Raw genomic sequence first — 23,900 nt, 5'->3', positions numbered from 1 at the left:
ACATTAAGAGAGGGCACACACAGGATCCAAAAATGTCTCCCCAGACACTTGTTTCAGAAATCACTAAGGACTGGCCACCCCAGAATTTTCAGAGCTTGAGGAAGAGCAGACCTGTTCCCCCTATTGCAAATAGGAAGGGGAATTGAGGGAAGTTGTCTTGGCCCTGTGCTAGGCATGTTCCATTGTCCCATCCAAGTCTAGGTAAATTTTATTTTTCCTATTTTTCAAAGGAGGCAGCTGAGGCTTGCTTGAGTTGAGGCCCAGGTTCCTTATGGGTCAACTGTACATTGGACCATTCTGGACTGGGAGGTTTGGGGCAGACCCAATTTGGAGAAAGCATCTAGCCATTGTTTTATAGGATTACTGCTCTAGGGTAGAGGAAGAGGTAGGCAGGCCATTTTCCTGAGCTCAGAGCCTTGATTCTCCCATGTGTTGGGGGCAGGACAGCCAGAAGTCGTAGACCTCTTTACAGAAACCCATCAAAATATCTCTGCTTTAAATTCTGCCACCCAAATAAAGGACTATTGAGTAGCATAAAATATAGATCTTCAGTATATCTGCAAACTTTGGTATCTTAAAGTAACATATAATATGTTAAGAAATGATAACTTTTTACAGGTTAATTTTTTTCTTTTTTTTAGGTTAATTTTTTTTCTTAATTTTAACTTTTATTTATTCATTCGTTTTATCACTTTGAGCAAGGGCACCCAAAGGAGTCATGCCAGCTAGATATTACTCTGTTCTAAGCATGGTGTGTGTATGCTTTAATCCCCACAACATTCCTATAAATTCTGGGGTGGTGTTGTCCTCATTTTATAACTGAGGCCAGAGAGGTTTAGTGCCCAAGCTCTCGCCTGTGGTAGACAGAAGAGCCAGGATTTGAAACCCGTGGCCAGACTCTAGGGCCTGCCCTACAGCCTATTTCTAAGAGAAGTGTTAAGAAGTAAACTTAATATGAAGACAAGTTTTATCAGTTTATTTTTTTTCCTTTGATTAGAGAAACAGCCACTGATACTGGCATATAGCCACATGGTTTTCAGCCCCACTGGTTTGGGCTGTGGAATCTCTCAGGTTAAGAGGGGCTTGTACATACTGTGGTTTCTGACCTTCTAATATTTCAGAATGGAAGAAGAATGCCACTAATTCATTTCACTTTAATAAGTATTCATTGCTCTTTCCTCTTCCTTAAATATCCTTTAGCCACTTTTTCATCTGGCCAACTCCTACCCGACCCTTAAAGCCCAGCATGGGCATCACCACCTCCAGGAAGTCTTCCCAAACTGCCCTAGTGACTTCCTACTTTGTGTTCTGTGCTTTTCTAAGTTTGCTCCCCTGAATATGACCTACTTTAGTGATGGACTTGTCTGTCTCGCTCTCTGTACTAGAAGTCTCCCAAGTTCAAGGACCTTGTCTAATTCGGCATTGAATCTTTTGTACCTGTTCCTATGGCTTGCTCATAGTAAGGATTCAGTGAATTTTTGGTGAAGGCATTAGTGATTAGCTAATGTGTGTTTAGCATTCTGCTTCAGTTCATTGCTTATACAAAAAATTGATCACATTTTAGAACTTTGCCTCTCTATACCCATGAAGTTGGAATAAATCCTCTTAAAAGAACACACTGATTTAAATTTCTTTTGCTTATATTTGAATTAAAATAATTTATATTCATCCTTTAAAAATTAAATAGAGTGGCAGCTCTGGGGTTAGATCACCTGGGTGTCAATCCCAGCTCCTTGACCTTTGACTGACTAGCTCTGTGACCTTGAGCCTTACTTAACTTCTCTGTGTCTCAACTTTCTTCATTTGTAAAATGGGAATGATAATGGTATATATAGTATAAGAATTTAATTGGTTAACATTTGTAAAGCATTGTGAACAGTGCCTGATGTAAAGTAATATATAAGGTGCCCATTAAATTAACGGACTGATGGGCACCTGGGTGGCTCAGTTGGTTGGCCATCTGTCTCTTGATTTCAGCTCAGGTCATGATCTCAGGGTCCTGGGATGGAGCCCCTCATTGGGCTCTCTGCTCAGTAGGGAGCCTGCTTCCTCCTCTCTCTCTGCCTACTTGTGATCGCTCTCTCTCTGTCAAATAAATAAATAAAATCTTTTAAAATAAATAAAAATTAAAATTAAAAAATTAACTGATTAACTATGTTAACTAAGTATAATGTAGGTGCTTATTAAATTAATTAGTTAATAGTTGGACAAAGCTTGTTACAAAAGATTACACTCCTCTGGACCTGCTTTCCATTCCCCGGCAACACATTTTCCACTTTCTTCACTGATTGTTTTGGTGTTTGTTTTCCTGTTCCTGTTGAAATACCATGGTGCTCTGGCTCCTTGATTTTTCACTGTTAGGCACTGTGCATTGAGTTCTCAGCAGGGAAGGGAAGGACTGGGCTCTCTCTCATATGCACATACCTCCTATCTCATCCTCTCCGTGTGTTTCTGTGGTGGTTTGGTGTGGATCACTAATCAGCGTTGTTATACCATCAACACAATTGACATGAGCCATGGAGAGTGATGTGGTGATTTTTGTTTTCCTATAGAACCTTCTGCTATCCCTGGAACTAAGTCTCTCTCTCTCTTTTTAATCTGCCTGTTTTCTTGCCTTTTTGTCATGTTCGTATCACAATTTATCTCCAAATTTCCCCTTGGTTATACAAATCTGCCCCACACTACATTCAGACACATTACATAGTCTGTCCATTTCACCTTCATTTCCCAGTCTTCTGACTAGTTTCACTCTGGGTGGTTGATTTTAAGCTGTTTATGTTAACCCTGCGGACTCACTTCCATTCTCTTCATCACATAGGCCTTTTAATCTTTTTCTCTTTATGTTTTTATGATTCATCTACAGGGAGGACACCAAGAAGTGAAAACCAATGCAGAAAAGTGAATCCAGCTTCCTTAACCCCTCACCTTCTAGCTCTCCTGGATGAACCCTTGTCCAAGAATGGGGACAACTATTGGCTGAAGCCTGCCCATGTTGTTGGGTCTCATCGAAAGCAGAAACAACAAAACAAACAAAACAGTAATACCACAACACATGTAGTTGTTTCCAGTCCATGGGACAAAGAATATTAAAGTTCACTTCTACCCTTGGACAAAGTCAGGATTTATTTATTTTTTTTTTTAAGATTTTATTTATTTATTTGACAGAAATCACAAGTAGGCAGAGAGTGAGAGGGAGAGAAGCAGACTCCCTGCTGAGCAGAGAGCCCGATGCGGGGCTCGATCCCAAGACCCTAGGATCATGACCTGAGCTGAAGGCAGAGGCTTTAACCCACTGAGCCACCCAGGCACCCCCAAAGTCAGGATTTAAATTGAAGTTAAGTCACCTCATTCCCTCATGCATTCACTTACTAATTCTTTAACTCACTTATTAGTGGTAATACTATGGAAGATTTAATATTATTATATAACACAGTAATAGTAATCATAGGAGACAGTTACTGAGTACTTATGATATGCTGAGTACTCTGGTAAGTCCGGCTTACACATGATCTGGGTTAACCTACTCCTAGTGGCTCCCCACAAGGTGAGTATTGTCACTTCCATCTCTCCTGGGAGAACACCGGGATTTGGAGGGGTTGCGCAAGCCCTCTAGATGTCTATTTTCTACCATGCCTGCAGCAGTCCCAGAGGGTACAGAGATGAATAAAGACACAGCACTTGGCCTTAAGGTGCACACGGCCTGGAAGAGAGGGAGAAGGATGTAGAAGCCAATAGATACATTAAGTTTTGCTAGAAGTCTGTGTGGAATCCAAGAAAATCCAAATGGAAAAGCGACTTCCCTGAGACTCAGAGGTGCAGGGGTGAGTATGTGGAAGGAGCTGGGCTGACGGGTGTGGCTTTTATCACTTGGTCCTTAGGGCACTAGGAGGTGACCTGGTCTGTGTTATAGCAGTCTGCCTGGCAATGCGAAGTTGAAAGAAAAGAAGCAGATGGTTATTTGCCTGAACCAAGAAGAAAATAAGTACATTCTTGGGCTCTCCGGTGTCTACCACAGATAACGTATATTCACTTGAATAGTCCCAGTAAAGGGATGGGGGAAGGGTGATAAGGAAAGCGTTCAAGCTTTGGCCCCCCAAAATTCAGGGCTCAGAGTCCCTACCCTGCCTCATGATAGATGTATGACGTTAGGCCTAGTAGCTGTGTAACTTGACCTTTTCTGAACTTGTTTTCTTGAATGCAGAAAGGGAATGTCTGCCTCGCAGTAGTGTTGTGATCCTTAAATGAGATAATTTATGCAACGTTCTCGGCACAGGGGTACACTTGGCCATTGCTACCCGCTATTGTTGTTGCCATTGCTGTTAATATACACTTCTCCCGAAACCAGGACATACGGAGCCTTTGCCATGTGCAAGGCACCACATAAGATAACCAGAGGTTGCTCACGCCTTCCCTTCCCACTCAAATTGCAGTTAGTCCTTTATTTACAGTTTCTCTAAGGAGCCATACTTTCTCCTATTGCTGGGTCTTTCCTCTGCTTCTGTACCTGAAAATCCCTTATCCCTCCTCACTATGAAGTCCCAATATCACTCATTCCTGCTCCACCTTCAGGACCCCACACAGGCATCCTCTCCTTCAGGAAGCCTTCCCTGATATACCACCAACAAAGTTGGCACAGGGACCTCTCCTGTGCACTCCCACAGCCTTTCATGCTCCTCCATGATGGTAGCAGTTACCATAATGGATGTAATCTCCTGTCAACCTATCTGTTTCTACGAGCCCCCACCCAGAAGCTGTCCTGGTTTTCTGGACCCAGATTGTCTTTTGGGACAATCCTTTGCACAGCTTGGGGCCAAGATCTCTGCACAGACCCCTTCCAGAAATTACTGAGGACTCCTAACCATAGGCCTCTCAGGAAATTCCAGATGAAAAGACCTGTCTCTGTTCTTTGTAACTATTAGAAGGGAAAATTATGGTGAAGGATTCTTTGCTCTTTATAAGGGGAAGGGGGTAGATAGAGTGTTGCAGGGAACTAACATTTAAGAAGCATTTACTGTAATGGATAAAACAAATGAGTAATTGTGTAATACCCCAATTCTGTCATTCCCAGTGTTGCTGAGAACTAGCACCCTCAGCACATTAAAGTAGAAGAGATGAAGGTAAAATCCTACTGTCCTGATTTTGAACTGATGATGAACTAAGGATGTATTTTATGTTTAAAAACAGTTGCCTGAGTAACCGAGAGGAGGGATGTCTAGAGAGTGGAGGGGAGGAGAGAATGGAAGGGTTTATAAAGAAGCCTGAAGAAGCTTTTGGGGTGATGGATATGTGCATTCTTCATTGTGGTGAAAGGTTCTCAGGATTAGACACATTTTAAATATATGCACTCTCTTGTATGTCACTTACACCTCAACCTATTTAAAACAGAACAAAAAACCTATTTCCTAACTCTATCCATTGAACTGACCTAGAAATAAAGACCGCAGTAGCAATGCCCCAGACCGTGGACTTGAAACACGATTTGCACTAAAAGGACTCAGGGATCCTTGAAGAAATGTCTGGTTCCCTGTCTAGGGCAGGGAAATCATGAGATGAACACTCAACCTCTTGCTACACTAGACAACAGAAAAGCTACTAAAGATAAGAGTCCCGTCTGAGAAAGTCATGAGCCAACTGGGATCTCATTGGCAAAAGATGGGGTAATTTAGGGGTGCGGGCTGGCTCAGTCAGTAGAGTATGCAACTCTTGATCTCAGGGTCATGAGTTCAAGCCCCACATTGGGTGTGGTGCTTACTGAAAAAAAAAAATATTGGGACAATTTAAGCATTGTAATAATAATTGGAATTGAAGTACATCAAAAACATTTTCAGGGGCACCTGGGTGGCTCAGTGGGTTAAGCCTCTGCCTTTGGCTCAGGTCATGATCTCAGGGTCCTGGGATTGAGCCCTGAGTCAGGCTCTCTGCTCATCAGGGAGCCTGCTTCCCCCCCCTCTCTGCCTGCCTCTCTGCCTACTTGTGATCGCTCTCTCTGTCAAATAAATAAATAAAATCTTTAATTTAAAAAAATCCCAAAAAACATTTTCACTTAGATATTCATACTATTGCTTTAAAAAGATTAATTGGTCACCACTGAAAGATACTAGGGAACCAATTCATTATTCTGAAATCTGGCAAAAGTTAGCTTTTATCATGCCATTTCCATACAAACCTTACTACCAGGTAACCAAATAGTAGATGAGGGGAAGTTCCTCTTTTAGAAGTATTCCACTTAATAAATTAAAAAGGAACAGAATTAAAATATGACTATTTTGTGACCCCCAATGACTTAATCTAGCTTGATCATCAACAGCTGCTAACATCCCCAAAAGATAAAAAGCCACTAAATGCCTCCTAATGGTAGACCACCTATAAGATAATCGTTACCAAATACCAAACTTGGATCTGATCTAGAGTCTACATCCAACTACTGTAACAGGAAATACAGGGGACAGAGAAGCATATCACCCCAGGATGCAATCAGCAAAATCCAGGCTCTGGAAAAATCCATTTTTAAAAATGATTCCATTTTGGGGGTGCCTGGGTGGCTCAGTCAGTTAAGCGTCTACCTTTGGGTCAGGTCATGATCCCAGAGTCCTGGGATTGAGCCCCGAGTTGAGTCAGGCTCCCTACTTAGCAGGGAGCCTGCTTCTCCCTCTCCCTCTGTCCCTCCCCCTGCTTGTTCTCTCTCTCTCTCTCAAATAAAATCTTTTTAAAAATGACTCCATTTTTTTAAAACAAGTTACAAGGAAGAAAGAAGGAAATCTATAGATTTTTCAAAAGAGGGTCAAAGGCATCATTCTGTTGCTACATGTAGACATTTTTTGATCCCAGTTGAAACAAACCTTAAAAAAAAAAGATGGCATTGATGAAACAATTGAATATTTTAATTAATAATTAATATTTAAAAGTTAATTTTTATTAATTTTTAAAAAGATTTTATTTATTTATTTGTCATAGAGAGAGAAGCGAGAGTGAGCACAGGCAGAGGCAGAGGGAGAAGCAGGCTCCCTGCCAAGCAAGGAGCCCGATGTAGGACTCGATCCCAGGACGCTGGGATCATGACCCGAGCCGAAGGCAGCCGCTCAACCAACTGAGCCACCCAGGCGTCCCAAATTTTTATTAATTTTTAAGTGTGCTATTGACATTATGGTTATGTTTTTTAAAAGAGTCCTTATCTTTTAGAGAGACATACTGAAATATTCACAGAAGAAATTATATGATGTATGGAATTTGCTTCAAAATAGTAGGGGGAGTAAGTGGGTGGAGATTTAAGTGAAATAAGTTTGGCCATGTGTTGAAAATTGTTGAAGGTGGGTGATGGAAATATATTATTTCACCTTTGTATATATTAGAAATTGTCCTTAATAAAACCATTCAAGGTTTTTACTCTGAACGAAACACTTTTTTTTAAAAGGTTCTATTTATTTGAGAGAGAGAGAGAGAGTGAAAGAGAGAAAGAACGTGAGAGGAGGGAGGTCAGCGGGAGAAGCAGACTCCCCACTGAGCAGGGAGCCCAATGCCTGACTCGATTCTGGAATTCCCGGATCATGACCTGAGCCGAAGGCACACTTCCCCAACTGAGGCACCCAGGCGCCCTGAACTAAACACTTTTTTTAAAAAGATCTTATTTTTAAGTAATCTCTACACCCACTGTGGGGCTCAAACTCACAAGCCCAAGATCAAGAGTCACTGGCTCCACTGACTGAGCCAGCAAGGCACCCCTGAACTAAACACTTTTAAGCATATTTCCACCTTATTTTATTGTCTTCTCGCTATATTATTGTCTTCTCACTCTGTGAGTGAGGTGCAGTTTTCCCCATTTTCAAGAGGCCTTTTTTTTTTTTTTAAGATAGATTTATTTGACAGAGATCACAAGTAGGCAGAGGCAGGCAGAGAGAGGGAGGGGGAAGCAGGCTTCCTGCTGAGCAGAGACCCGATGCGATGTGGGGCTCAGATCCCAGGACCCCTGGGATCATGACCTGGGCCGAAGGCACAGCCTTTAGAGAAACCCACTGAGCCACCCAGGTGCTGCTCAAGAGGCTTTTCTTGCTGAACCACCCCTGGCTTTGCTTACAGTCTTCTCCTAGGTATTCTCGACCTCTCTCCCCCTTCAACCCATTCTTCACACAGCAGCCCAAATACTTTGCGTGTATTAACCCATTTAATTCTCACAATTACTATTATTGGTTTTCAGATGAGGAAATTGAAGCACAGAGGCTAAGTAACTTCTCCAAGACGACACAGCTAGTAACTGGCTCACCTGTACTATGTAAGCCTGGCTTAGTCGCCACTCCGATGTGTGCTGAAACCGTACTTCTATAAACCGAAAATAAAATCACCTATGAATACACAGGGTCTGCCATATACTGGTTTAGTATGTTGGTTAAGAGCATCAATGCTGGAGCCAGACCGTGAGCCTCAAGCAAGTTGTTTTACCTTCTGGTCCCTCGGTTCCCCTGTCTGTAAATAGGGGTAATGATAGTTCCTATCTCCTGGTGTCTTTGTGATGAGGGTTGCAGTAATCTGTGGAAAGGAGGAAGTGCTCTAAGTGTTGGCTGTCACCAGATGTTACCTTTAGCTTCCGTCCTGCACTTTTTTTTTTTTTTTAAGATTTTATTTATTTGACAGATAGAGATCACAGGTAGGCAGAGAGGCAGGCAGAGAGGAAGAGAAGCAGACTCTCTGCTGAGCAGAGAGCCTGACTCTACTCGGGGCTCCATCCCAGGACCTCGGATCATGACCCGGGCCGAAGGCAGAGGCTTTAACCCACTGAGCCACCCACGCACCCCCCTGTCCTGCACTTTTGAGAGCTACTTTCTCCCTAGCACTTTTCCACCCCAGCAGAACCACTCGCATTTCCCTAAATAAGCCTCTGTATTGCCTCTGCCTTTCCCACCCTGCCCAGCTGGCAAATCCTCCCTTGTCCTCGCAGCCCCAAATTAAGGGTCACCTCCTCTGGGAAGATCGTGCAGTGAGACACCTACCTGTTACCTAAATGCACGTATAATCCCTCTTACCTTGCCCTGTGTGTGATTATGTTTCAGTGTCTATCTCCCTTACTACACTCATGGCTCTTGAAGGGCAGAGACCTGTCTTCATCTCCTTATCCAGCAGAAAGCTGGAATCAAGCTGTGCTTATTAATTTTTAAAGATTTTATTTTATTGAGAGAGAGAGAGAGAGAGGGAGAACAAGCAGGGGGAGAGGGAGAAATGGTGCTTGATCCCAGGACCCTGGGATCATGACCCAAGCCAAAGGCAAGACACTTAACTGACTGAGCCACCCAGGCACCCCATCAAGCTATGTTTAGTAAATATTGGTTAAATAACTTGTCAGGGGCATGCCTCTCTGGGCAGCTATGTGCTGAATTTGGAAATAAATATAAATAAATGAGAAAGCCCCCAAATGACTGATGTGTGTGTGTGTGTGTGTGTGTGTGTGTGTGTGTGTGTGTGAGAAAGTCGGGGGTGAGTGTGTGTGTGTGTGTGTGTGTTTCACTGTAATTGCCTATAGTAATTGCCTATATACATACCAATCTATAGCCCCTATTAGGGTTTGTATCTTGTTGGTTGTTGAATCCCCGGTACATAACCCTTAGCGCAGTGTCTGACAAATAGTAGGGATTCAATAAACATCTTTTGAACGGATTAAATTTGTTGAAGGGGAGATACTCAGTGAAATTCTTTTTTGTGTGATGATCTTTCATTCTTAAGTTCTCTACCAAAGCATTTCTCATATTTGAGCTCTTGAAACTCCAAGAACATACAGCCACAGGCACCAGTTTGAGGAAACCCGACTGCAGACAGTGGGATCATATGACTTTTTTTGATTATAAGGCAGTTGTCCACAGAGGGGCAGTAAAGTGTAATGGTTTAAAATTCAGGTACTCCCGCTGCCTAGTTGTTTTCAGAATACCATTAAAATGAAATTTTAAAATTTTTCTAGAGGATTTATAGACTCACCGAAGGATTTGAGAAATTGGGAAAGCTGTTTGACACAATTACTAATTAGTTACTGATTGATACAAAAGCTCTGGCTCCCCATACTCTATATCTAAAATAGGAAAGTAGCGGGCGCCTGGGTGGCTCAGTGGGTTAAGCCGCTGCCTTCGGCTCAGGTCCTGATCTCAGAGTCCTGGGATGGAGTCCCGCATCAGGCTCTCTGCTCAGCAGGGAGCCTGCTTCCCTCTCTCTGCCTGCTTCTCTGTCTACTTGTGATCTCTCTCTGTCAAATAAATAAATAAAATCTTTAAAAAAATAATAAATAAATAAATAAATAAAATAGGAAAGTAGCATTTTACAATGCAGGTTTTTTTTTTTTAAGTAGTCATTTTTATAAGTATTTTATGGCTTCTGAATTTTGTGTCATATTTAAGAAGATTTTTCTTATTCTGGGATAATTAAAAAATTGTCTCATTTTCTTCTAACACATTTGTTACTACATTCAGATTTAATCCATTGATCCATCTGGAATTTATCTTGGTATAAGGTGTGAAGTAGGGTTCCAATTTTATTTTTCTTCCAGATGGCTACCTAGTTGTTCCAGCACCATTCCCTGAATTCATCATTTCCCCACTGATCTGAAATATCACCATGATCATATTCAGAATTTTTATATGATATGAAAGGCTAGTCCTTTTTTTTTTTTTGGCCTGATTTGAGTGGATGTCTTCAAGTATACTTTTTAACTACCCACAGCTTTTGGGTTAAAAATTTTTTTTAAGTTGCCTATAACCATCATTACCATATCCAAACACGATTTTTATCCTCATTTTATGAATTTGTCGTTCCCAAGCTCATTTCTGTTTCTTTAAGTGTAGTGCACACAACCTTCAAATATTATGAACATTTCTCTCTCCCAGCTGTCACTACACCAAACTGCATATGTTAGATTTCCCTAAATCGTCTTGCTGTGCTCTTTGCAGCTCTTCCATACACTTGGGTGTCCTCACCTAAGGAGCTACTCGACAGTTCTACAATCATTAGGTGAGGTGTCAAGGTGAAGGCCTATCACCTCTATCCAGTTCGTCCATCCCCAGACCAGGCACTGATTTCCATTTAACACGGAGGACAGGCTCTGTTTCTGGAAAGTAAGATCTTGAAGGAGCTACAGTAGTTATTTGTTGGCTTTTTAAACAATCCACTCTGAGGGGGGAAAAAATATCCTACAAAATGCCAACTGCTATTGTGGGAATTTTTTTTTTTTTTTCTATTTATTCCAACAAAATGATTCAGACACTGAAGAAAAAGGGTCGTCCTGTACTAGGTCTTGAACTCCGAGAACTGTTTGCACAGACACCCATGCTAGCCTCCACCTCAACAGATGCTCTCTCAAATGTTTCATGACTCTCGTCAACAGTCAGTCTCCATTTAAGGGGAGCAGGATGACGCCGCCAGAGACGGCTGTGCTGGCAAGAAGGCGGGCCCCAAATTTCTATTTAAAAGCTGGACCAAAATATGCTTGGCTTCTGTTATCTATTTAAAATTTCAAGTTCAGACGCAGAAAAATTACTCTCCATCCTGAATGGGCCCTGGGTGCCTCACTGCCAGAGAGCGAGCGGCTGATGGTACGGGAGCCACAGAGAAGGGACGGAAATCAGGAATGCTGGGGTCTCAGTGAGGACCCCATACTCCACCTCCTGACCTGAGGGTCCCCCAACAAGCATTTTGCGCGGCACCTGCCGCCACGTCAGCCACCTTCGCTGACGGCCCGCTCCCCGCCTTGGTTGTCCACCTCACGACCCTTTCCCAGCGGCCTCTCTCCATTTCGAACAACCCCCACCTTAGGGCCTTCTTTCTCACAGCAGCCTGTCTTCATTCACCTCAGCGCCCTCCTCAGTGCCCCCTAATTTCCACACGTCTCCTCAGGGTCCCCACCCTGGAGTCTTCTCCCCACTTCAGCATCTCCCTCAGCTCAATGGAGACCCCCAGCCTCCGCTCGTATCAGGGTCCCTCTCCTCATAACATTTCCTCTGCCTCAGAATCCCTCCCTCTCCCCATCCGGCGCTCCCGCGAGGTTCGTGTGAAAGCGGCTCCTAGCTCCTCCTCCCCCATACCTACCCCACCGGGGCCCCGCCCCGCCTCCCTGCAAGCCCCGCCCCCGCCCCCGCCCCGCCCCGCCCCCTAAGGGCCCGCACTCTTGTTCCACGTCCGGTCTTTGCCTCAGCCCCACCATGTCCCGCCCCCACTGTGGACACGCCCCTGTGTCATCGCCCGGCCCCGCCCACGCTGGACCGGCGCCCAGACTCTCGTCCGTTGGCGCCAAACCTGCTGGTCAGTGACGCGAGGGCTGCCAGTCTCAGCGTTCTGGTTCGGGGTCAGAATCTCTGAGGACGGGAAAGCCCGGGCGGGGGGCCGAAGGGAGTGACCTTGAAAACTTCGCGGGACTGTAGGTACGAGCGGGGTCTGTGGCAAAAAGGGCGAGCGTGTGAAGAATGTGAGGGGAAAGCCAAGGCTTCCTTCCTTTGGTGGGGCTTGGTGGTCGTCGCTGGGCCCTGGGCTGGTGACTTTCTGCATTCTGTCCCCACCCCCGGGAGGAAATCTCAGTGACCCCGAGGGATTTCCGGCAGCATTATTTTAAAGCAAGTCGGACCTAAGTCTTCATTCGGCCTCCTCGGCCTCGTTTGGGGGGAACCGGGTGTCGGGAAGATGCCCATGGCGGCTCCCCAGCTGCGACGCCTGAAGCCGAGGTGGCAGGGAGCCTGCTTTTAGGATCCAGCTCTAACATCCATCCATGGCCACTTGAGAAAGAACTATCTTTCGTTTTATCAAGGCGAGAAGAAATGAACGATTTTTTTCTTCCATGAGGGCAGTGTGGAATTTAGGGTCGTCCTATACAAGTTTATCTGTCTGAGGGACAGTATTCCCGAAGATCCCATTCACGTTGTCTCCTCTTTGCCTCAGATACTGTGCTGCTCCGCGGAATTAGGTGACAGCAATCATACCTCTACTGTAGTAGTTGGTGTCCCTTCCACTGGGCCCCAACCGTGACTTTGGTAGGAAGCGAGAAAACAAAATAAACCAAGAAAACTGATTGCTTGGACCACATTGTATACTATGGCCATGCCTTGTAGATTCCCGAGATCTTAGAACAACTACTACAATGTTTAAGACTCCATTTTTCTGCTTATTGGCCCTCATGTTATCATAATATTGGGTATCTACCATAATTTTAAATCTTAAAAAAATTTTGAGACTAGTAAATATTACAAAACAAAATAGAGCTAATGTTTTAAGAAGCAAAGAAATATGTTGCAAAAGAGCCCATTCATAATTACGAAGCAGGAAGGCATTCAACGTATATGAGAAAGTTAAAATCTATTGACTGAGGCTAGACTAAGTTCTAGGAGCCAGGAGAGATACAGGAAGAATGACATGAGGTCAAAATTTGTGTTGTTAACAAAATTGGTATTGCTAACATAAATGTGAAAGGTTAAACAGCAACATGGAATACTAAATAGTATTCCAAGACAACAAAAAAGATATTAGCAGTCATGATATCTGTGCTTTAGGAAATCAAAAGATGAGAAAAGTAACCAATTTTCAGGAAAAGGAGTAGAAACTAAGTTCCCCACCCTCACATACACACACCCACAAAAGAAACAATGTCACATGCCCAGCAGAAAGCAGATAGACCAGCCCAGTCATTCTAAATGAAATGTTTCTCTAATTCCTCTTCTGGTCCTTGGTGACTTTGAAATGAAATCAGGGAGGTCTCTGAGCAAAGGATTTTGATCTATGACTACTTCCTAAATATTATTTATTTTCCCAGAACTGATTATTTTTGTGCTGCTCACCTTTCAAGATGAAGGAGGATCAAGTCGTGCTGGAAGAACCAGGATTCCAAGACGAAGAGGTATGGCTAGAATGCCAAAACATGGGCAGACGTGCAGTCATTCCACAAAAATGAAGTTCCTGCTCTGATGGCTATTATTTTTAGAAACTGAGAGTGGAAAGAAAACATAGTGCTAGGGAGAGGCAATATTACAAATATGTAACGACTTGTTTGGCAAGGGGGCTAAGATTAGCTATTTAGCAACTAGCATGAAAGTATTTTAATAACCTAACTGGTATGGCCATAATGGTATCAATCCATGCTGATACTGAAGGAATTCAAGGTCTGGTGGGGCAAAACATATTTTTAAAAGGGTTAAATGTTGGGGCGGCTGGGTGGCTCAGTGGCTTAAAGGCTCTGCCTTCTGCTCAGGTCATGATCCCAGGGTCCTGGGATCGAGCCCCACATCGGGCTCCCTGCTCAGCGGGGAGCCTGCTTCCCTCTCTCTGCCTGCCTCTCTGCCTACTTGTGATCTCTGTCTATCGGATAAATAAATTTTTTTTTAAAACGTAAAGAAGTTAGATGTTGTTCCACTCCTTTGGGTTAAGGTCTTAAAAATCTGGACAGAACACGACAAAAATACTGGGCTTCCCAACCCTTTCAGTGTTGGTGCATCTTCTAAGTATATAACAATGTGTTTGAAAAAACATTATTGATCCCAGCTTGCTCTGTCTAGGAAAGTGGAATTTGAGGCATTTTGGAGTGACTCATAATACTGAATTAACTCTTTAAAAGATATGATACAATTGGATATGAAGAATCAAAGCTCCCTTTTTTTCTGTTCCATCTCCTCCAGGAATCTTTGTTTCAAGACATTGACCTGTTACAAAAACATGGGATTGTAAGTATTTTTTCAATTTTCCATGTAAGTAATTTTTCAATGTGAAATTGTTCAACTCGGAGTTTGTCAGCCTTGACCCTACTGACATTTGGGAATGGGCAATTCTTAGTGGGCGGGGAGGGGACTTTCCTATGCATTTGTTGCGTGTTTACAGCACCCCTGGCTCCTGACCACTCATTAGATGCCAGTAACACCCCTCTTAGTTAGGACAACCAGAAATTTCTCCAGACATTATCAGGTGTCCTAAGGGGGCATACTGTCCCCAGCCAAGAACCACTGGTCCAACTGGAGGCATTCAGAGCTACCCACCCCTGTCTACATCAACAAAAAATTCAGTTCTGTGGCAGATGATCAGAGTAAATAATGTTGACTGAAATCAGACTTTAAGTAGATGCATTTCAGCAGCAGTTCACTGATAGTAAAACTTCCCTGACATTATCTTTTGAAGCCCTCACATTTAATCTCTTTCAGTTGGATTTAGAAAATAGGAGCAAGAGAAAATCCTAGTTCTTTGGTGATGTAGTTATTTGCATTTTCCAAGGATCGAGGGGGAAAAAATTTAATTTTAAAAGAACATAATCATAATGAAGTTCTCTAGAAGGAAAGAGATGAACTGAGGGGGCGAGCGTGTGATACATTTGCTAGCTTTTCCACCAACAGACTTCTCTTTTGAATTCCTTGTTACATTGCCATGGTCTCACTAACATTCTTGGGAAATCAGGGCACAGCCAGAACATTTGGCAGCGTGCTGGATATGTTCTACTCAGATATTTCCAGAACATTTGGCTACATGGTGGGTGGGTTCCACCTGGCTGCTTGGATAAAATTGGCATCTTGGTGGAAGGAGATGGACTCAAAAGCACATGACATAGTATAGGAGCCTTGCAGGCTGGCATTTTATCAATCTGCTGCACCCATTCTTTTATTTACAGAACGTGGCTGACATTAAGAAACTGAAGTCCGTAGGAATCTGTACCATCAAAGGGATACAGATGACAACTAGAAGAGCACTATGCAATGTCAAAGGGCTCTCAGAAGCAAAAGTGGACAAAATTAAAGAGGCAGCCAACAAACTCATTGTAAGCAAAATCAGTTCTTTGTTGTTTTAGCTTAGAAGGGTCTGCGAGGCTCTATAGCCTTTCTCATTGGACCTTCGACACCTCATGAACACCAGAAACTACTGTGGGGACCCCAAATTTCTGTAGATCACAATCTATTATACCCCCTCACATTAACTTTTTATCACTTCAGTTTCAAAGCAACAACAATTAATTTTTGACAGACTGAGACAGGTGTTAAGAGACTTGAATACTACTAAAAAGGTAATTATTTTTACCAAAAAAATTTTTTGGTCTCCTTTTATATTTATTTTTCTCCCTTTCTGTTTCTCTGCCTTACCTCCTCCTTGTTTTCGCTTTGTCTCCTCAAATATTGTATCTTTGGTTGTTGCAAAGCACTAGCACCAAAGAAGTTGCTGTCTCCTGGTATAGGCCAATTAGTAAGAGAGCATCGGGTTAGAAAAAAACTAAGTGTGGGTCTGCATGTGTACGGTCGAGAAAAATATGACCAAGAATATGGTCACTGAGGCAGATGAGCTAAAGCTGAGCTGAACTCACACCTTGTAACTGGCCCACACACACTGAGTGGCCCATGCAACGAAGAGGCTCCAAGCAAAAACATGTCTTTGACTCAAGCTTTTGTGTTGACCTTTTGGGGGTTCTGTGGAGGCACTATCGCTGGAAACAGGAATGTGCAAAGTCACCAGTCTCTCTTTTTGCAAAAGAACAAGGCTCTCCATGTATGTCTACATATGTATGTAAGAGTCTCGTTCCCAGCAAGTCCATTTGATTTGCTCACCCAGAGGCAGCTGAAGTGTGGCAGTGATGACAGTGGTGATATGGTCCTGAACTTGGAGAGCACCTAACTGAACTGCTCTGAACCGAGCTCAGTTGCTCTAACTTCTGCGTAAATTCAGACAGTATACCCACAGGCCAGCTCCACAACTGCCCTCAAGCAGTACCCAGAGTTTGCAAAACTGCCACATTATAGCTCATCGGCATTAGTCTTATTTTCTTTGCAAATTAAATCCCATTATCAAAGAAAAGAATCCCTCTCCTTCTCAAGCATCCATTACTATACCCAGAGTCCACATCCTTTCTTAACTAAAGCTGTTTATTCTTAGAGAGAAAGAGATTGGGGGGTGGGGGTTGGGGAGAGAAAAAGGAAGTTAATTTCACAGTACAGCGGTTCCAAACATTGTTGTGTATCAGAATGACCTGGATTGGCTAATAAAGAACACATAATCCCAGACTCACTGAAGGCCTGGGTTGGGTTTGGTTTTTTTTTTTTTTTTTAAGAGTTGTGAGTTTAGGGCGCCTGGGTGACTCAGTTGTTGGGTGTCTGTCTTTGGCTCAGGTTGTGGTCCTGGGGTCCTGGGATCAAACCCAGTGTTGACCTCTCTGCTCTGTGGGGAGCCTGCTTCTCCCTCTCCCACTCCCCCTGCTTGTGTTCCCTCTCTCACTGTCTCTCTCTGTCAGATAAATAAAATAAAATAAAATAAAATAAAATAAAATAAAATAATTGTGAGTTTAAACTTTTTATTTATTTATTTATTTTAGAGGATGGGGGAGGGGCAGAGGGAGAGGAAGAGAGAGAATCCCCAGCAGGCTCCACGCCCAGCCCAGAGCCTGATCTGGGGCTTTCTCCCACAACTCCGAGATCATGACCTGAGCCAAAATCAAGAATCAAACACTTAACTGACTAAGCCATCCAGGTACCCCGGCCTGGGCTTTTTTTTAACGCCCCTCTTAAGTTCTCCAAAGTTTGAGAGCCACTGTCATAGTATAAAACAAAAAGGGAAATACATTAGGGGTACTTGGGTGGCTCAGGTCATGATCCCTGGGTTCTGGGATTAAGTCCTGCATCGGGCTCCCTGCTTAGTAAAGAGGCTGCTTCTCCCTCTTCCTCTGCCCCTCCCTGCTGCTTGTGCTCATGCCTCTCTCTCTCTCTCCATCTTAAATAAATAAAATCTTCTTATTTTAAGGGGAATACATTAGACCATGTCATGAGAGCACATCGGGCCTCTTCTTGCTAGTTAGACTACTGCATCAGCTACAGCTCATTGATTTGTCAAATAAGTAGTATTTCTACCATTGCAATATATATTGTCTCGTGAATAGTGAACACTGGAATTTCTGTGCTCCTTGAAACTTCCAGAGCGAATGGAAAATGATGCTGTTCAATGAAATCAATTGAGTCATTCGGTAAAATACCATTCTGCTTTATGCCATAAATATACCTCATTTAAACTTTACAGCTACCCTATGAGAGAGACACTATTCTTTTTGAAAAAAATAATTTTTATTAACATATAATGTATTATTTGCTCCAGGGGTACAGGTCTGTGAATCATCAGGCTTACACACTTCACAGCACTCACCATATCACATACCATCCCCAATGTCCATAACCCAACCACCCTCTCCACAACCCCCTCCCCTCAGCAACCCTCAGTCTGTTTTGTAAGATTAAGAATCTCTTGTGGTTTGTCTCCCTCCTGATCCCATCTTGTTTCATTTTTTCCTTCCCTACCCCCCAAACCGCCCACTCTGCCTCTCAAATTCCTCATATCAGGGAGATCATATGATAACTGTCTTTCTCTGATTGACTTATCACTGTTCTTATCCTGATTTGGCCCAAGCAAGGAAACTGAGGAACAGCACAATTAAGTATTTTACCCCAAATCATACAACTAATAAGTATTAGACACTTATTTTGAACCTAGTTAGGGTAGCTTCAGAGTCAGTTTTCTTAACCACGATCTTTTGCTGCCTTCAAAGACTAATGAACTGTAGCTCATATCAAATGATTACCCTGATAATCAAGTGGAGTTTGGGGCAGCATTTGAAACGAAACTATCATCTTATACCCCTTTGAACCTTTCCTTTTGTCTTTTTGTAGGAGCCAGGATTCTTGACTGCCTTTGAGTACAGTGAGAAGAGAAAGATGGTTTTCCATATCACCACTGGGAGCCAGGAATTTGAGTGTGTACCTCATATTTTTTATGACCACTAGACACAATCTTTGGACTGTTGTATCTCTTTTCTTGAGTTTGTTAGAAATAGCTTCTTTTTCTATGGTTTTTTTTCTTCCAAAAGTCTACTGAAGCAAACAAATTCCAGACAATTTGTAGAAGCAGGATTAAATTTGTTACAAGAAATTCAGACCCAAAATATAAGTAGTTTCTGAGTCAGCCTGTATTTTAAAAAACTGTCTTGAGAATCAGTTTAACTTTTCATTTTCTTTTCTCCTTGTTGATAAAGGAGATTCCATTTCACTTTTGGTTTTACTTAAAAATCAGTTGTTTAGGTTGAATATTTTAGAAGAAATAATCCAGTGGGTTATTTTTTTCTCTTTAGCATCAGCTGCTTTAACTTCCCTTTTTATTTACTATCTCAAGATTCCTAAGACATAGTTATCATCTTCCTAATGCAAGTTGACTAAGTTGTGTTTTTTTTCCCCTCACCTTCCTAGGCAGAATTACTAGTTCATAGGTTAGACGAGTGGCCAAGAGCAATTTGAACAAAAGCAGTATTTCTACAAACTATTCCTCAAAACCCTATCCTCATAAGGTATTCCAAGAAAAAAGGATTTCATAGTCAAATATTGCTTCCAGTTGGATGTCTCCCAGGCAGTTCAGACTTCACAGGTCCAAATCCAAACTTCTGTTATCTGTCCCAGATCTGCACCTCCCAAAGCCTCCCTTCTCTCAGATTTGCCTCTTTTCTAATCCTCAGAACTAAAACCTTGGTGTCGTCCTTGGTACTTTTTTTTTTTTTTTTCATCTCACACCCTAACTCTTGCTCATTAAGAGGGTGCTCTACCTTCTACAACAAACCACCCAGTTTCTTCAACAAATAAATTACAAAGAATCAAAAAACAGATGCAGTCAAGGAGAAGACCTAGAGATTAAAAGAGATTTAAAAGACATATTACCGAATCCCCAATATGTAGATTTCATTTGGATCCTGATTCAAGCACAGTATTAAAAAATAAGCTATATACGAGATAGTTGGAAAATTGAACATCTACTGTATAGTTGCTATTAAGGAATTACTACTTGTTTAGGTAATAACGATGATATGATTATGTTTAAAAAAAGAGCATACGTCTTTTAGAGATAGTTACTAAAATATTTAGGATGAATGATATGTTGTCCTGTATCTGCTTAAAATAACAGGAAAAGGGAGGAAGTAGTTGGAGGTTAATATGAAAAAAGATTGACCAGGAGTTCATAGTTGATAATAGTTGAAGCTAACTGAGAGGTACATGATGGCTCGTTATTTTTTTTTAAGATTTTATTTATTCATTTGACAGGCAGAGATCACAAAGTACGCAGAGAGTCAGGCAGAGAGAGAGAGACGAAAGCAGACTCCTTGCTGAGCAGAGAGCCGGATGCAGGGCTCAATCCCAGGACCCTGAGATCATGACCTGAGCCGAAGACAGAGGCTTTAACCCAATGAGCCACCCAGGTGCCCTTTGATGGCTCATTGTTATAGTGTTTTGTCCACTTTAGTTTATGTTTGAAACCTTCCATTATAATGTTTATATCTTTTTCCTGTGTGTGTGTGTGTGTATAGAAAAAAAGAGGAAATAAGAATTCAATTAATTCTCCGCCACCTCCTCCACTGTTACCTTACTAGTTTAAATTACCTATTAACTTTGCCTCTGGAGTAGTATAATAACTTCTAACCTCTCTCTTTTTCAGACCTTGCCCCTAGTATTTATTCTTCACACAGGAGCCAGAATGATCCCTTTAAAACTTAGGTCAGGAGCCCCTGGGTGGCTCATTTGGTTGAGCCTTCAACTCTTGTTTTTGGCCCAGATCATGATCTCAGGGTCCTGGGATTGAGCTCGTGTTCTCAGGCTCCATGCTCAGCAGGGAGTCTGCTTGGGATGCGCTCCCTCTGCCCCTCCCCCAACTCTCTTCAAACAAACAAACAAACAAACAAACAAAAACCAGTTAGGTCAGATCATGACATTTCTCTGCCCAAAACTACTCTAATGACTCCTCATTTCAGAGCAAAAGCCAAAATCCTTTCTAATCTAATCTCATCTTTTATCCTTTTTTCAGTTTGCTATGCACCAACCACACTGACTTCTTTGCTATTTCTAGAACATGCCAGATACGCTCCTGTGTCTGGGCTTTTGCACTTACCATTTCTTCTGCCCGGAACACTTTTTCCTCCTATATCTACCTGACTTGCTGTTACCTCTTTTAGATCTTGGCTAAAATATCTACTCAATGAGGTCTTCTCTGGTCACTTTATTTAACTATTTAACTCCCCGCCTTGGGGTGCCTGGGTGGCTCAGTGGGTTAAAGCCTCTGCCTTCGGCTTGGGTCATGATCCCAGGGTCCTGGGTTCGAGGTCTGCATTAGGCTGTCTGCCCTGTGGGGCTCCCTTCCTCTCTCTCTGCCTTGCTGCCTACTTGTGATCTCTGTCTGTCAAATAAATAAAATCTTTAAAAAATAAATAAATAAACTCCCTGCCTTCATCCTCTGCACTTCTTATCTCCTTTCTGGATCTAATTTTTATTCATAAATTTAATAACATCTGACTTACCACATATTTTGCTTATTACTTATTACCGTTTCTTATCTGTTCTCCCACTGAATGTATATTCAGTTGACTTTTAGAAACACAGTCCCAAGCACAATGTGAACAACCCAGTTAATAACTAAAACCATTTGCTCAAGCTTCAGTTCTAAAGAATGATGATACCTAAGCCTATGTAGCCCATTTCCTATTGGTACCTAGAAGCTAGAGCAAGAACAACAAAAGATTTTTTTTGATCTTTTGTTGATCCACTGCCCAAATACAGCAGAATCTGTGTTCTAAAGAGTTAGCATGTCATTTGTTCCGCCAAGAATTCCTGTCCATGGTGGATAGAGAGACAGATATGACATTAATGGTACACTTTCTCCTTTCTTGATCTCTCTGTTTCTGTTCCTTTTACAAATGCTTACTTTTTATTTCCAGTAAGTTGCTAGGAGGTGGAATTGAAAGCATGGCAATCACAGAAGCTTTTGGAGGTAAGTAGAACCTTACTATTTTGTTATATGAAAGAAATTATATACACACATACATATATAATTTAAAAACAACCAATAGTACATTGTATATCTACTTTGAAACTTATGTTGAAAACTCAATTATAATACAGGATCATCCTGAGCTTAAAAGACATTCCATCATTAACAGAGAGGTCCTGTTGGCATTTGTCATTTTTTTAATCTCTGATTTCCATAAAAGAAGTCCTTCAGAAGGTAGTTGGGTAATGAGACCAATCTTATTTCTAGGATATGCATGTTCCATGGACATAGTAGATTTTTTTCTTCCCTGATTCTATCTTCTATTTTTCTTCCCTTTTTTTTTTTTTAAGATTTTATTTAGTTATTTAACAAAGAGAGTGAGAGAGCACAGTAGGGGGAGTACCAGAGGGAGAGGGAGAAGCAGGCTCCCTGCTGAGCTGGGAATCCAACCCAATGCAGGGCTTCATCCCACGACCCTGACATCATGACCTGGGCCAAAAGCAGCCACTCAACTAACTGAGCCACCCAGGGGCCCCTCTATTTTTCTTCATAACAATTTATACACAGGTATTGTATATGCTGTGCCTTGCAACTCCAGTATCTGCAATCCTTGGGGAACTAGTCTGTTTTTTGTGGTTGTTGTTGATATTTCTGTTGCAATAGAGAAATAAATCTGCTTTTTATTATTCCTGTCAACTGTCAGGGTTGAATGGCTTGCTCTCTTGTGTATTTATTGATATTTCTGAGCTTATTGCCTGATTTTGATCTATGGGAGCTCACTGGACCTAAACTGGTGAGTGGGGAAGTTTTTCTCCAGAAGAGAATTTGCTTCTGTTGGAAGGTAGGGCATGCCACCAGTCTGAGACTACTTCAGCCTTCCTTTGAGGATCTCAGTACAGTGGGACAACCCCAGGCTCTCCTTCCTTGTGGTAGGGTCTTAAACTTTCATTTCTATGACTAAAATGAAAAAACTCATGTTTTTTCCCCTATATAGGGAAAACCCAGTTCTTTCCTATTGTGTATTTTTTTTTTCCTGTAAGTCTCTTTCACTATTCACACAAACACTTCACTTCTGACACTTCTGGTCACCAAATATATGGACATTTCCCCCGACAACAACAAGCAATTCTTGGACACCTGCATGGTATTCAAGAATTCAAGTCAGTTCTGCCACTACCTACCCAGAGACAGTGCCAGATTCCACAGGCTAAGTATGGACTCAGTCCCATAAGAATCCCCCGCCTTCAGAGGCCAGTCACAAGCCCAGATTAAACCTGTGCTTCTTACAAACGGCTGTAGGTCCAAAGTTCCAGTGTACCCTTCCTTGGGTTTGATTAGTTTGTTAAAGCAGCTGACTGAACTCAGGGAAACACTCACTCATGTTTACCATTTTATTAAACAACGTGATAAAGGCTACAGATTAACATTTAGAGGGAAAAAATGAGTAGGAGAAGGTATGAGGGAAGAGGGGTGGAGCTTCCATGTCCTCTTTTCCATTATCTCACAATGACTAAGGAAAACTTGGTTTAAATAAATTTTTTCTAAAGGACAGTTCTATGAGCAAACACCTTGTATTGCCAGCTTCATCCATGACACAGTGGTACTTTAGGTGTAAGATTTGACAGTTGGAAAGAAAATCATACTCTGAGACTGTATTTTGTTCTTTAATGAAAATATCTAGAAATTAACTATGTGGTTTTCCTTTTTTCTATATTTCACAGAATTTCGTACTGGAAAAACCCAGCTCTCTCATACCCTCTGTGGTAAGGATACATAACAATCACAATAGCGATAATAATCATAGCAGTCACTTACTAATGTACTTTGTGCCTGGTACTTTATATAATCTCAGGTAATCTGGAATTTGCAAGGAAACTAACCTGCCTATGGTTACACAAATACCAAAGCCAGTCTTTGAATGTTTGACGCTTGAGGTAATGTTGTATGTGCTGCACTCTGCGCTCTGAACACCTGAATGGAAACCAGGAGGAAGTGAATGGGTATATGAGTGTAGTGCCGGCGGTGGGTAGAGGCCCTCACTGTCTCCATTTTTCCCAAACCATCTTTTCTATATTCTATCAACAAGAATGTCCCCAAATCAGTTGAGGCCTAGAATCTCTAACTTTCCATGAAGTAAA

At 42.2% G+C, this 23,900-nt stretch overlaps 2 protein-coding genes across 17 annotated transcripts in view; both read left to right on the top strand.

The window, feature by feature from the left end:
* Positions 1 to 3,119, top strand: part of FAM227A (family with sequence similarity 227 member A) — a 78,103-nt gene extending 74,984 nt beyond the window's left edge. For all 12 annotated transcript variants that reach the window (XR_007129519.1, XR_007129515.1, XR_007129522.1 and 9 more), the window contains one exon: positions 2,864 to 3,119. Coding sequence is in view for 1 of the 12 variants with exons in the window: in XM_047742346.1 (XP_047598302.1) it covers positions 2,864 to 2,882 (19 nt within the window). In the remaining 11 variants the exon portion in view is untranslated. The remainder of the gene's footprint in view (positions 1 to 2,863) is intronic.
* Positions 3,120 to 3,322: 203 nt separating this feature from the next.
* Positions 3,323 to 23,900, top strand: part of DMC1 (DNA meiotic recombinase 1) — a 43,848-nt gene continuing 23,270 nt past the window's right edge. For 2 of the 5 annotated variants that reach the window (XM_047742352.1, XM_047742348.1), the window contains exons 1-7: positions 12,239 to 12,386; positions 13,766 to 13,849; positions 14,625 to 14,669; positions 15,602 to 15,748; positions 18,630 to 18,712; positions 21,710 to 21,762; positions 23,484 to 23,525. In XM_047742352.1, coding sequence (XP_047598308.1) covers positions 13,799 to 13,849; positions 14,625 to 14,669; positions 15,602 to 15,748; positions 18,630 to 18,712; positions 21,710 to 21,762; positions 23,484 to 23,525 — 421 coding nt within the window. In that variant the 5' untranslated portion in view covers positions 12,239 to 12,386; positions 13,766 to 13,798. Of the gene's footprint in view, positions 3,822 to 5,068; positions 5,118 to 12,237; positions 12,387 to 13,765; positions 13,850 to 14,624; positions 14,670 to 15,601; positions 15,749 to 18,629; positions 18,713 to 21,709; positions 21,763 to 23,483; positions 23,526 to 23,900 lie in introns of those variants that run through there. The other 3 variants (XM_047742351.1, XM_047742349.1, XM_047742350.1) reach the window with 3 other exon arrangements.

This window comes from Lutra lutra, chromosome 8 (genome assembly GCF_902655055.1).
Source record: "Lutra lutra chromosome 8, mLutLut1.2, whole genome shotgun sequence".
In the NCBI taxonomy this organism is placed as follows: Eukaryota; Metazoa; Chordata; class Mammalia; order Carnivora; family Mustelidae; genus Lutra; species Lutra lutra.
Note: the sequence above shows the minus strand (reverse complement) of the source record. Positions and strands in the feature narration are given on the sequence as shown.